The sequence below is a fragment of the Rousettus aegyptiacus genome, unplaced genomic scaffold (assembly GCF_014176215.1).
Source record: "Rousettus aegyptiacus isolate mRouAeg1 unplaced genomic scaffold, mRouAeg1.p scaffold_m13_p_7, whole genome shotgun sequence".
NCBI classification, from domain to species: Eukaryota; Metazoa; Chordata; class Mammalia; order Chiroptera; family Pteropodidae; genus Rousettus; species Rousettus aegyptiacus.
Genome location: NW_023416310.1, coordinates 13,950,454 through 13,964,608, shown reverse-complemented (window position 1 = coordinate 13,964,608; position 14,155 = coordinate 13,950,454). Strand labels below are relative to the sequence as shown.

At 38.9% G+C, this 14,155-nt stretch overlaps 1 protein-coding gene across 1 annotated transcript in view; it reads right to left on the bottom strand.

The window, feature by feature from the left end:
* Positions 1-7,819: 7,819 nt before the first annotated feature.
* The window catches only part of RAB10 (RAB10, member RAS oncogene family), a 56,748-nt gene continuing 50,412 nt past the window's right edge, over positions 7,820-14,155 (bottom strand). Inside the window, exons 4-6 of the mRNA XM_016121755.2 lie at positions 13,633-13,722; positions 12,610-12,711; positions 7,820-10,353 (exon numbers count right to left, since the gene is read on the bottom strand). Coding sequence (XP_015977241.1) covers positions 10,270-10,353; positions 12,610-12,711; positions 13,633-13,722 — 276 coding nt within the window. The 3' untranslated portion in view covers positions 7,820-10,269. The remainder of the gene's footprint in view (positions 10,354-12,609; positions 12,712-13,632; positions 13,723-14,155) is intronic.

Here is a 14,155-nt window from a genome sequence, read left to right as displayed (position 1 = left end):
ACTGGAAACTTAATGTTCATCTGTCTTAATGACTGGAGACCTTCAACACAGAATAATCTGGAATGAGCTGGCCTTTTAGTTGGTAAACCTTCAACTAACCGTCTTTGTCTTTTCTCTCGGGCAAGGTTTTTCAGAGAAGACGTTCCTATTCTTCTACCTGGGTACATATGTCTGGCTGCCAAAATTTGGGGGGAGGGAGAATAGAAGGAAAGAATCTGAGGAGGCCATCATTCAAGATGCTGCTGGTCACTGGCCTCCTTGTTTTTAATCTTAAACTTTGTTTCCACCTTGCCATGTTGTACCTGGCATCCTTGGGTCTGGACGCTGTCATGCCATTTCTGCAGATAATAAATCTGTAAGAGAGGTAGCAGCAACTTCTGGCTGCAAGGGGCAGGAAGGAACACCTGGGGAATCTCGTTATTTTTATGCAGACTTTCTACCCATCCCCATTTTTAACCTGCCGCCATGTGTCTGACTTTCTTATGGTACCTGGTGCCTCTAAACCCTGGAACTCTTAGGATTCAGGGAAAATTTGTTCACTTTTTATTGGCACTCCCTTTGAAACATTTAGGCTGTAACTTCTGTCCTACAACAGTTCGCCCTGTTTTCTATCTCCCATTTTTGAAAGACTTAGTTCAATAGTTGCATAAATAAAAAATTTAATTCTCACAGGTATCTCTTGCCTTTTTTGCCTTTGTAGTCTTATACTTTTTAAATTCCTTTCTTCAATTTTAGGGGGGGTTGGGAGAGAGAATTTATTTTGTGTGGCTGTGTTTGCCATAAATTCTTGGTGGTGGATCTCAAGACTTAGGGTCTTTTGGGAAGTTTCTGGTGACATATTGAGAAAAAAAAGAGGCGTTTCCTAGAAATGGCCACAAGGTGGCTCAATGACTCCATACTTAGAGTTTCTCCATACCCACCCCTGCCAACCTGCAAGAGTTAGAATATTAAGAGTGTTGGTTAATCCAACAGAGGGGAACCCCAGAATCATAGACTATTTACCCTGGACTGGGGCTCTGAGGGCCTTCTAGTCTACCTCCTTTTAGAGAAAAAGGAACCAAGATCCTCAGGAGACAACCAATTCATCCTGCATGTAGAGGCCATCAGTAGGAATAGACTTGGACTTGAATTTTAAGGTTCTCTTAAAGTTATATTTGAAGTTACTTTTAAATTGGGATGCAGATGTGAGTGCACGAAAGCGGAGGTGGGAACAAGGAGGCCGGTGCTGCCCCTGCGGAATGTGCTGGGGAGAAAGAAAGAAACAAACAAAAAGTCAGAGGTTCACTTACCACGGGTCCTGAGATCCTACTCTGTGGGCAGCAGTGTGCTGAGTGCTGTGAAGACACGAAGGGGACAAGACAAGGTCCCTGCCCACCAGAGTTTACAATCTGGTAGGTAGTGTGAGTCAAGCAGCAGAAGACAGCCACGAGGAAGGAGGTCTGCAATAAACGCCTGACGGAAATGTAGGTCAAAAGTGCTTTTCTCAGCATAAAGAAGGGGGCGGCCTCTTCTCTGCTCAGGAGTGGCGAATATCTTTGCTCATTGGGCTGGCTTTGCAAGAACAGTGTAGATCAGCCCTTCACAAGTTTAGATGTAGATTCTACTTCAGTTGAGCTGTGTGTGTGCACGTGCACACACACACAGTGAGATTCTATAGTTCTAACAAGGTCCCAGGAGATTCTAATAGGGCTTATCAGAAGGCGACACTTTGAGTGGCAAGGGTGCAGGCATTTGTTCATGAACTTGGCCGCACACGGGAATCACACAGGAAGTTAAAAACAAACAAAAAGCCACTAACGTTTCAGTCTCACCCTAAAGATTCTGTGTTAATTGGGCTGTGGTGCAACCTTAGCACTGGTATTTTTAAGAGCACTTCTCAGGTTATTCTTATGTGCAGTCAAATTTGAGCATCAGTGGGCGTAGGGGACATTCGTCATCCTCTCAGCTTGTCTACCCAGTACCTGAATCCCCCACCTTAGAGTCAGAGCTCACAACCCCATGACTGAAGTTGAGGACAAGATTCTCTCTTTTCCCCACTACCCTGGCATCCGGGACGTGGGGACCTACTCTGGGCTTCACCAACCAGACTTTGCAGCAGGAACTACAGAAACAAAGAAGCAGAGGCCACACAGTCATAGCCTTACTAGCAAGGATGTTGGTGGCAGCTATATTGTTTCCAGAGGCAGCAGTGACACTTCTTGGGCCATGATACTCAGCAGCAGGGACTGTGGGGCCTCAGCCGACTGATTCTACTAAGTCCGATCTTGAGCATTGATTGGCCTTGGCTGCACAGACTAAAACTGGTTCTGTGGCTCTAACGATTGCGAGCTACCCAATATAGTTTTAAACACACACACAGCCTGTTATGGTTAAATATAATATGAAATTTTAAAACCACATAAAACAAAAATGTGTAGATTAATGGACTGTTATAAGGCGAACACCTTTGTAAACAACATCTATGCCAGAAGATAGGATTTTGGTACCACCCCCCTGCCCGCCCCACCCCCCCCCCCCCCGCCAAAAAAAAAAAAATTATAACTCCTCATTCCCTGCTAAGAAAATCCCTATCCTGACCTTTAGGGTAATCATTTTTCAAATTTTCCTTATACTATATTACCTCTGTACTTCCCTAAACACATTAGGATTTCATTTTGCCTGCTTTTCTCCCCTTTTTCTTTCAGTCTCGTTAATTTACATTCTCTCTCACCCCATTGATATTTAATTGTTGAGAACACTAAATAAATTTGTCCTACAAATTTATCAGTCTGGATTTAGTTAATTGATTAGTTTAACATGTTCCTCTGTCTTCAGATTTCCTATAAACTGGTAGTTGGATCTAGAGCAGAGGTTTGATCTGAGGTTTGATTATGTTTTGGCCTCGCCTCATTGTCGGAAATATGCTCACCATACAGAAATGTCTGGATGTCTCTTTTGCGTTGAGTTCTCTCTTTGTAAAGTTAGTAGTTACTGATCATCCCTAGATCCAATAAAATTCATTGGAAGGTGCAAAATAGTAAAATTCTATAATTTCTTCTTTCCTTGTTGGAATACTCCTCGATAGAGAAACATCACCTCAATTTACTATTGTTGGGGAGAAAACTCTCTCCACCCTCTTAGGTGCATGCTAGGAGGCTTGCAAATTAAACTGACAAAAGCCAGATTAGCAAGAGAAAGCATATTCTCATTAAATATGTATCTGGGAGTTCACAGAAGAATGTGGATTCTAGAATTTAGTGCTTATATCCCACCTTAACAGGGGAAGGGTAGAAAGGCAGTTCTGAGCGAATAAATGACTTTTTAATTTAGAAAGGGTTGGGAAACTAAGGGCACTTCAAACAAATGACTTTTTTTGAAAGATAACTGGACCCTTAGAACAGATAAGAGATAGGAGTTTTGTGACATTGTTTTTGGGTGTGGTACAAATCTCTCCAAGAAGAGATTAGAGTTGCTTTCTAGGAGATGTTTAAGATAACTGAATTCTTTTGGGAGGCTGTGCTTTTAGGCAGATAAGGGATTTTGGAAACTCAAAGGCCTTCCGCTCAAAATAGTTATGCCACAATGGCTTCACTGTTTAGTTACCCAGTGGTACAGTCTGTATAGGTAAGTGTGGGCTAAAAAGAGGTTTGAGGGAAAGTGACTTCACAGAGTGATCTGATCCTAAATTCCTAACCGGGCAGGTCATGGTGGGTAGTCATGCCCCAGGCCCATGACTTTTTCAGTAAAAGGTTTATCTTTGCTTTAAGCAAGTCCTGTCCATTTCTCTGCATCCAGGATAACACATCTTGGAAATGCCTCCTTTCCATCTCTCAAGAGAAACTGCCTTTAAGATGGCACATAATCTTGTTAACTATCCTGTAATCCAGTCCCTGCCTGGCTTTCTCCCACCTTAACTTGATCTTCCTTCCCCTCCTCCTTCCTTAATCTCGAATACATTAAAGAAACTGCATACCCTCATTCTAAGAAGCATTTTTCTTAGAATGCATCTCCCGTTTGGCTCAAATAAATTTTTATAAAATTTCTCTACAGGTTTGGGTGTTCTTACGTCAATAGGAGTCAAGATAAATTCTTGATTCTTTTATTTACCACTGGAGTAGGAGAGGTTTCCTGGGGCCCTTCCAATAGTGACCAATAACTAGGGTGTGTGTGTGTGTGGTGGTGGGCGTCATTGTGCACCCAAGGATTTAAACATGTTTGTTTTGGCTCAAAATGTCTTCTCTTTGGCTATGGTGGGTCTCTTCTAGTCTCCCAAGTGACAGATCCTCAGATTTTGATAATTTCTCTCTGATGTGACATGGTATTTTTGGTTTACCTTATACATTTCCATCATCTGCCATTTCTTCAAGAAGCCCTGGTTTCTTTCAGTGTGAAAAGGGCCCACCCAGGCTGTTGTAGGGTTCACAGAGCGTGGAGCTATTGAAGTGTGCAAACCCCTGCGTTTCAGCCTCTGCTCTCAGAACGGCTCGCACAGCATTCAGGGAGGCGCCTGCTGGTTATTTGGGAGTTCTCGGATCCATCAGATGTCCTATCGCTTTCGCTTTCTTCTGCAAGGATGCTGATACGATGCAGCTCCTATCTGTCCGAGGCTTGGTCCTTACCTGCATGTGTGTAGGGCGTGTGAGAATACCTTGTCAACTAGTTTTGCTATCCTATTTGCTTTGTTTTTAGGGAGTTAATGCAAAATGAAAAATCATGCCACTGCTATCACCTTCTTCTAAATAGCCAATTTTACTATTCTTTTAATAAATGTCCTCCACTGTTTCAATTAGCCAACGTTGGTTTTTACTGTTTGCGGCTAAGAACCAAAATTGATAGAGGCATGTTAATTAAGCAAAGGGGTGGCAAAAATGACGAATTTGCTGTTTTTGAGGCTGTTTTGAGGCCTACAAATGGTCGAGTGGATTTGTGAAGCATTTCGGTGGAAAGTTAAGGCTGTTAACCACGGCTCGGGGGCTGGATCGGGTCAGCTCACTGCTTTATTTCCCTGGAAGCTCAGACAGCAACCATGACCAATCCTTGTTCCAGGCAATGAGACCACCTGAGCCAGGGAATGGGGCATTCAGAAGATTAACATTCTGGAGAATGACACTAGGTGATTAGTTAGGAAGTTAATGCAGTGTCTGGAAGAGAGGCATGAGTACCCAGCAGAGCAGTGGAAATGCCAAGGGGAAGATGTGAGCTAATGTGAGAACACTGAACAGGCACTAGGTGACAGTGCGGGGAAGAGTCATCAGTGGTGACTAGAACATAAGTAAAACAAAATTAATGTAACCACCCACGAGTGACCTTGAGTTTAAACTAGAAAAGCGATTCCTACCCTAAGAACTTATTCTTTAAACAATTCTCTTCCAACAATTCCTTAGGCCTGTTAGGAGGAAAAAGAGATTAGACTGTGTTGATTTGAGAAGAGTGAACAGTTTACGGTCCAGTGTTCTCACAGGTGCCGAAGTATGGAGGACACCAGAGAAAAGCCCCAAACAGCTGCCTGTACCCTATAGATTACTTCCGATCTCTCTCATCCCAGTGAGCTAGCCTGGAGACGTGCCGCTCAGTCAGCAGCTTCCATCACAGGCAGTTTCACTGTGACGTCTGCCTTCGAAATCTTCCAGAGCGAAGTTGTTTCTGTGATCGACACGTGACGCTTCTGGCACTTCATTAGAGGCACAAGGTGAAATGGCCTCTCCTTGGAGTCCTATCATCTTCAAAGTAATTTCAGCTCTGCAATATGCACTCGTAGTGTCTAAAGCAAGTGGGCCTTTTACACTTAACACAAAAACTCTGCACTTCAAGCACTCACCTGATAGCTTAATCTTGGACTGACTACACTGTAATTCCAGGCAAGAGACCAACTGAGGCCATTTCGCAAGCTAACTGGAATGTTAACTCTTTCTTTAAGAAGCAATAAATTATCTATAGCATGTCAAATTACCATAAAGCTACAAACCTAGACTCTGTTATTTAAGCTACCTGTAGAAATGTCACCAGTTTACTATTTACTCTTGCATTTTTAGTAAAATTCAAGGATAGAGGAATTTAAGTATATGCATTTTTATGAACTTGCATTGGAGACCTTTTTATCTTGTAGTTCTACTGTTAATGGTACAAATTTCTGAAAACAGCTAGAGATTTTCTTTCCTTACCACTATGCTCTAACTAGATGCAACAGGAATACACCTCTCCATTTATTATGGTGCTGGAAATCTCAGATCTAAATCCAGCATCCCAGAAAAGCTCAGGGCCCTCATCTCTCTCCCATGGCCCTTGATCTTTTAGCAAGTCACACTGTACTAGTCATTCATTAACTACCTCACATCCACCTGGAAGTTGGCACAAACTATACCCTGCTGCCTTCTTTCCCCTTCCCTATACTTTGTTTTACCACTATTACTTGTTGACATAGCCATTAATAAGCAACAAAAGACTCCTTCAAAGTTTGGCCTCAGAAAGCCAATTAAGACTGTTCTGAAAAAGTGCCTTATTGGTTACTTTTAGCCAAAAGATTAAAGTAGGAGGAGACAAAATTGGCAAGGTGGTGACGGCTAATAAGGTTCAAAGCAAGAACAGTAGGAAATTGAGCTGACTTTTCAAGGGGGGAGCGTTCCTCTATTAGAAGGTACCAAAAAGTTAGGCTAAATGGTTAACTAGATGAGTACACACTAGCACCTTCCTGTTAGCTCTGGCTCATGGTTATTACCCCATTACAGTATGACCAAACCTTAGGACCTTATCCCAAGAAACTGCTGAAACTGCTGAGTGAATGGGCACTGATGTCAGCCTTGGTTTCAAAATCCACCTCCAGCACCAACTGGCTGTGCAACCTTAAGCAAAGCAAGGTTTCAAATTTTGTAAAACAGGTACTACATCAGGTTGATGATGACTTAACTCAAAGAACGTAGGAGTGCCATGAGCACCTACCAGGCTTTTTAGTAAGAAAGTCTCTTTCTTCTTCATATTCCCTTGAACTTTAACCCTGCATTGCCCTCTGCCATTATTTAAGTTGGGTCCTATTCAAATCTCAATGAACAACTTCCTATGTCATCTCTGTAACTTTAATTTCCTCTCTTCAACCCATCTAGACTCGTCTTCCTCACACTGCTCTCACCACTCTGAAGGACTTACCAAGTCTCCCCATAATGTCGCATCGTCCTGTTGGACTTGTTTCTGATTTGCTTGTGGATCCTTCATATCCTCCCCTTGCCCTCCACCAGCCATTACAAATCTAAGAACCAATTCTGGTTCCTCCCATCTCAGAAAAGCCACCCCAACTATTCTTGCTCAACTGCACTTGCTCTCCTGTTAATACAGTACCTAACACTCCAGGTGATTCCCGTAAACACTACGGTATGAGAAAACCTCTACATATCATTCGTCCGGCAATCTTGTCAACAAATATTCATTTATTGACTAATAAGGCCTTAATACATGATTAAACATTTCTTTCCACAATACTAGATATTAAAAAGCTGTCTCTTATGGTTCACAAAAAAGTAGGAAATATTTTAAGTTTTTCAGGTGAAAGGAGTCACTGATAAAAAGATTCGTCTCCTCCAATATTGTTAGCTGGGAAGTGAACTTGAATTGTGGTACCTCTTTTGACACTAGGGTGATTCTGCTTTAGTGTCCTAGAGAGAATTATTTTTTAATGTAGTTTCTAATCTAAGGGTAGTTCCTGAAATTGCTTTCCCAGTTATCCCTAGGTTGAGAAAATTATTTCCCTTCTATCTCTGCCCTCTAAAGTTGTTTGCTATTCTGCATTATTTTACAAAGTAATCCTCCATCTTCAATTCCATAAATAAAAACCAAGCCACACAGTTGGAAATCAAGTTGTTTTTTTTTATATGAACAGAAATAGACCATCTAGAAATATTTCAGTTTATTTAAATTGTTAAGTAGAATATGAAACCGAATTTGTAGCTAGTACCAGAGAATGGACTTAACTGTTTGGTATTTAATGAGAACAGCTTCTACAGAGGATCCCAAGAGACTTACAGAAAAAGGGGCAAAGCCCTAATATTAAGCAAATAAAACTCATGTTTCAAACAGGTTATACAAAAATTGATTTACACTCCATTTCCCTTTTTTTTTTTGATATTTAGAAAGTGCAGATTTAACAAAAGGTAGCCATATCCTTTCTATGTACAATGCCGATTATAATTATGCAAACAACAAAATTGTCAGTCTGTTACCCAAAAATCCCAGTGTTTAGCTCTCAAACCTTAAGTCACTGACTGAATTGAATAAGGATTAAAGGTTAAAAATAAAAATGCTACTGCCACATTCCAGATAAAGGAAAGCAACAAACACATTAAAATTAACAACAGTAGGTTTAACCTAAAACTTTTCAAGAAGCTTAACATCATTTCATTATTATTTTTAGTGGAAAATTAGGGATTATTTGGCAATGCTGCTTTTACTAGTAGTAAACAATGATAGAGTCGAGTGAGGGAAAAACCTAAGAACGAACCACCAGTGAGGCATATAAAACTGTTTTTAGGGCACTATCTGAAAAATTCATGGATGTTCATAGCAGATATGTCCCTATGTTGTTTATTTATGTGAGCCAAGAGGGCATTAAAATGCTATCCACGACACAGAAAGACTTTTCAATGGAAGCTGCTGTCCTAAACTCAGCCTCTGCTAGAAATGAATCATGCTATTCACAATTATTTCAACAAAGGTATCATCTTAGGATGCTAGCAGCGTAGCAAACTTAACTTACCCTATCCTAATGATAAGCAATGAAGCAAAACTAAGAGAAATGAAGTGAAAAAAAGGATAGGGTTAGAGATCTAGAGATCCTATCTTTACATGAAAAGCCTTTTGATGTCCTTTTCCCAAATCCATGGTAATACAAGTTTTCTGAAGGGATGTGAAGAGAGGACTTAAAATTAATAATATACTAAAGTATTTCTAAATCTTAAGGTAAAGATAACTTAACACTGAAAAAGTGTTCCTGGAAGGCCAAATCTCAATATATTTGGCAAACGTGTAAATAAATTTCACTCCTCCTTCCCACCTTTTTAAAAACAACCTTTACTGGGCTACCAAACTGCTAGAGGAGTTGCCAAAATGGAGACTACTTACTCAATTTTAGGTTAAGAGATTTATTCTAGGAAAGTGAATAGGCTATACACCTAATTAGAAAGACAAACCACAACACCCTCCAAACACTAGTGCATGCAATTAACTCTTCCATTTCATAAACTCAATGGTTGAGACAGAAAGGGAACAGAGAGAGGAGAAGAATATGAATAAAACAGCAAATGAAGGGGCCTGGGAGTGAAGTTTCCGGAGAGACGAACTGAGGGGAAGACACAATTAACTGACATTTGGATAGTAGGCAGTTAGAATTTCCTTTAAGTTTACTTATTAGCAAGTTAAATCAGTGCTTTATGTTAAACTTGACAAACCTACTAGTTTGCCCCTTTCATTTTTAAATAGCTCATACCATGGGGTGGTGGGGAGAAAGAAGCAAATAAAGCAGCATGCAGGAAGGCAAGACACAAGGAAAAAGTGGCCGAGAGGAACCTGTGGCAGGAATAGTTTTAAATATCAAGGCCACTTAAAATGAGATTCAGCAAACCAAAGCTATCATTTCTGTATTATCCTTTGTCCTCAATTAACTACTTTGAAAATTACAGCCAAGCAAACCACAAACATTTTAATGGTTTATGTTCGGATGATATGTCTCCTGCACATGCTTCCACCAAAACAAAAAAAAGGGAAAACCAAAGAAATTCCTTTCCACATAAGGCACAGGACAAAATTAACCCCATTTACATATTCAAGGCGAAAATGAGTGTTTTCCTGGCTTTTGTTTGTTTCTTTTGCTATTACACGTCTATAGAATATAGGGACTCAAGCACATTATCCATGACAGAAAATTCCACTGTTGTACAAAATAAAATTGTTAATTCTAACTTTTATTCTTATACAATTTGCAGAATAGAATTGAAATGATTGCTATAAGTTTTAATGTTGATAAGAAGAACTGGACTATAATACAAGTGAAATGCAGTGGTAAGCTGAGCAAGTACACTTAAAAATGAAGTCACGGACATGATTTTTCTATACATTTTTTTTTGTTTGAAGAAAATTATAAAGTCAGCAAGCAGTCACAGATGAAAGAACAAATAAAATAGGTGAACTGGATAGTTAAGATGAAGAACAAAAATATCTGTTTAGAGTTAAAAATGGACAGAGTGGTTAATTTTGCAGCAAGAGGAGAAAACAGGGTGGTGGATGGCAACTGATGGAACAGGAGACCGCTCAGCAACATTTGCTCTTCCAGCCTGTCACGCCTCCTCCACTGCTGATATCTACATTTTCACTGTTGGGCTCTTTTACAGGGGTCTGGAACAAACACACAAGGAAAGTAACCCATGAAAAAACACTGCTATGGATAAATCAAGATTTAACAGAAATATTCTTATAAACGTTAATTTATGTAACAAAATGCAATCAGTCACGAGAGACAGGTTTTCTTCCCCGTGCAAAGAAAAGATTTGGAAGCTTTGTTTTTGATCTTCATTTTGCCTGCTTTCTCCAAGATGTGAAATGTCTAGAGGCCTCCTGGCATTTCTCTGTAAAGCTGCTTTGAAATCTTCTCTGCCCTAACACTTCTGCATAGAGGTTTTGTTATCTCCCAGCCCTGACTCCTGAGTATTTAGTACTTAAAAAGCATTATCAAGTATATGCATCCAACCAATTTGGGGTCATGTCTAACTTCAGAAAAGTCAAACAGCCCTTTTCTGTTTAGTTACTTGCCTTTTGAGACTGAAGCTCAGTACAATTTTTCTTTTTATCAACTCAGAAGAGAAAGCACTGCACAAAAAGTTGCTAGACAGAAATCATTACTGTATTTCACATCTAATGTTAAGCAAATTTACATATGATGTTTTAACTCATATTACTACACTGAATGGTGTATGTGTATGGGAAAAAAATGTAGCCATATATTTGGACCACCTACATGGGGAAGACACTGGACTGATCTTTACTTGTTGGTGCATATTTTTTAACCTTTAATATGATAACAAGGAAGATCTACCTCACTGGGGCGCAGGTCATATAATGACTACATAATGCCAACATCGGTGGGATCAAGGGACACAATACAGATAGAAAGAAATAAAAAACAATGAAGACCAAAAAAATGCAGAAAGAGAAAGAACGCAAAGATAAGAATATTTCAACAAGTTTTGTGTTAACTTCTGTTAAATACTGGAATAATTTTTCTTTGTCACTCACCAATCTCTAAAACACAATGTACTTTCCACCAATTAGTCAGTCTGTCCCATACCCTGTCTTACCACTGTCACTCCCTTTGCAGTGCCCACTACTTAAGAGTTAGGCATAAACCCTTCCAAATCTTTATTTGCTAAATATAATCAAACATGTCATACATACACATGTGGTTTGGTATCGCAAATAATTTTTAAAAATAAGCTCACACTGCAGGTATTATATCTAAATTTGCTTTTTATTACTTAGTATATTATAGATTTTCAGGCTCAATATGCAGGATGGTGGCAGACGTGGAACAGCACAACTTCTGTAGTCACTTTGAATAGCAATGACTGACGGCTGTTTTACCCAGTTTGAACACTCAATCGCAGATAACATTTTATTCTAAAAAATTAAGTTGCTTGGTTTCTCAGAAATTTCACTAGATTTTTATTTGATATATACCACCTCTACTTTGTTTTATATATATATTTTTAACATTTTCAGCTTGATTTTTGAAAAAATTACTATTTCAAGCATAAAAACAGGTTACCAGAAGCAATTAAATTTTCTCCTATATAATATCTGCTTCTCCTTTAGGATTTGTGTCAGATTTTCTCTATTTTTATTTCCATATAAATATATCAGAGGTTGAATAGAGAATTCAGGACTCATAACCAAACTGTGTATTATATCTAGTCATTTGAAGAAAAATATGAAAATGAGATTTCCCAATTTTGCTACAAGTCACTTGTACTGGCAGGTTTGGGGATTTGCAAACTCAGAAACTAACCTGGAGGTAAAATGAATTCCCCAAGATGACATTTTCAGATTTTTTTTTTTTTTCATCTCAGGTTGAAATGATTGGCTAAATGAGATTTGGGGGGTGGACTATTTATTCAGTGTATAATATATTCATGACCATTACTTGGACATCTGAGAATGACTACATAAAAGTTAGTGCTACAAAATCACTATATGTATAGTGATATATGTAACAATAACTACATAATAGATTCACCTTTTATCTTAAATTTTAAAAATTTATCTATGGGAATGCAAAGGATGTATAACAGAAACAAATCCAAAAGTAAACAGAAGAGCCACAACACAATGGACCAGGCAGAAAGCTGGAAAATAAAGAGCAGGAAGTTGGGGATTAGAGGGTGAATGTGAGTTTGGAATAATGTTGTCACTGTTTCTAGATGGCTTTCTATTCCCTGAGTTCCTTCTTCACCTTGGAGGATTAGATATATTGGTAATGGGTAAACCATTTAAAACAATGCCACCCAGTTTTTCTATGTAAATCCAATACTTTAGAAAAGACTAAACATATAACTAAGACATTAGGCACCTTAGCAGTAAGTAAAAATAGGAACTTACCTTTCGAAGGATATCTTCAGCTAATGTGAGAAAGGCCTTTTCGATGTTTATATTTGCTTTCGCACTAGTCTCAAAAAATCTAATACCATGCTCCCTTGCAATCTAAAATATAAACAAAATATCATAAAATTATTAAACATAGGTTGCCATCTTACAGGAAATAGTAATATTATTCTAAAGGCAAGTCTCAACTAGGTTATATAAAACAAACATCATTTCAATGGGTCAAGATTAGACTGGTTAAGTTCTTTCAAAAACAAACAAACAAAATGAAAGAATCCTCCCTTCACTTCAGGAGTTTATCTCAGATCGTTTAAAAGAGGTACAGCTGATACTTGAACAACACAGACCCACTTAAATGCGGATTTTTTCAGTAAATACACACTGGGCCTTTCATATCCCTGGGTTTTGTATCCATGGATGTGGAAGGCCAGCTGTATGCGCAAACTTAAGAGAAGTTCCAAATGACCTAAAGCAGTATCTAATTTCTGCTGTCACGGGCTGCTGCTTGTCAAACTATGGAATCATATATACATATATTTTTAAATTTATTATTATTATTTATGCCTACAACAGCACCTGGTCTTCCTAGGGTCTCCCATCCAAGTACTACCCAGGCCCGACTCTGCTTAGCTTCCAAGATCAGACATTTGTGGCTCCACTGGGGCATAAACCCAGAACCTTCTGTGTGAAAGCAGACACACTAACCGCTACACTATGGAACCACATCCTGGAATCATATTAACTAATACATTTCTTTAAAGTTTTAAATTAAGATAACTGAGAATCACTGATTTATATTTCCCCCTCTTCGTAATTTAAACAAGGTTAAAAATTTAATTCTCTAAAGATTTAGTTCTCTTATACCTATCTGTTGGATAGGCCAAAAAAAATTGTTTCCAACAGTACTTAACAATGTGAACGGCCCAGCGCACGCGATTACCACTACTGTAAAAACAACCAAAGGCAATACCATCTTCACAAGGAAAGGGCAGCACATTAGCTTCACTCAGAGCTTTTTACCTGTTCTCCTTTTCCTTTAGGTACAACTCTTTTATCATCCATATCACACTTGTTTCCTAGTAACATTCTTTCCACATCTTCATTGGCGTGCTAAAACAGAACACGAATTTTATTAATACACTACCATGAATTATGGCTTAATAGTCCCTAAAATGCCTTTTTCTCAATTTATGGTGTCATTTCAATAGTCTGAAAGTTTTAAAACGATCACCCTGAAACTATCTCATGCTAAAACACAAATTCTTAGATTACCTAGAGAAACACAATTCCAAAGACTTGTCAGATATTTTCCCACTATATAAGATTGTCTAGTTCTAGATTTATTGAACGTGCTTACTGGTTCTAATAGTTCATTTTTTGGTGCGTGTGTGGAATCCTTAGGATTGTCTATATACAAGATTACATCATTTATAAATAAGAGCTTCCCTTTGCAATCTCAGTAACATTGTTTTTTTCCTTTGTCTAACTGCCCTAGCTAGAATCTCCAGTACCACACTGAACAGCAGTGGCCAGAGCAGGCACC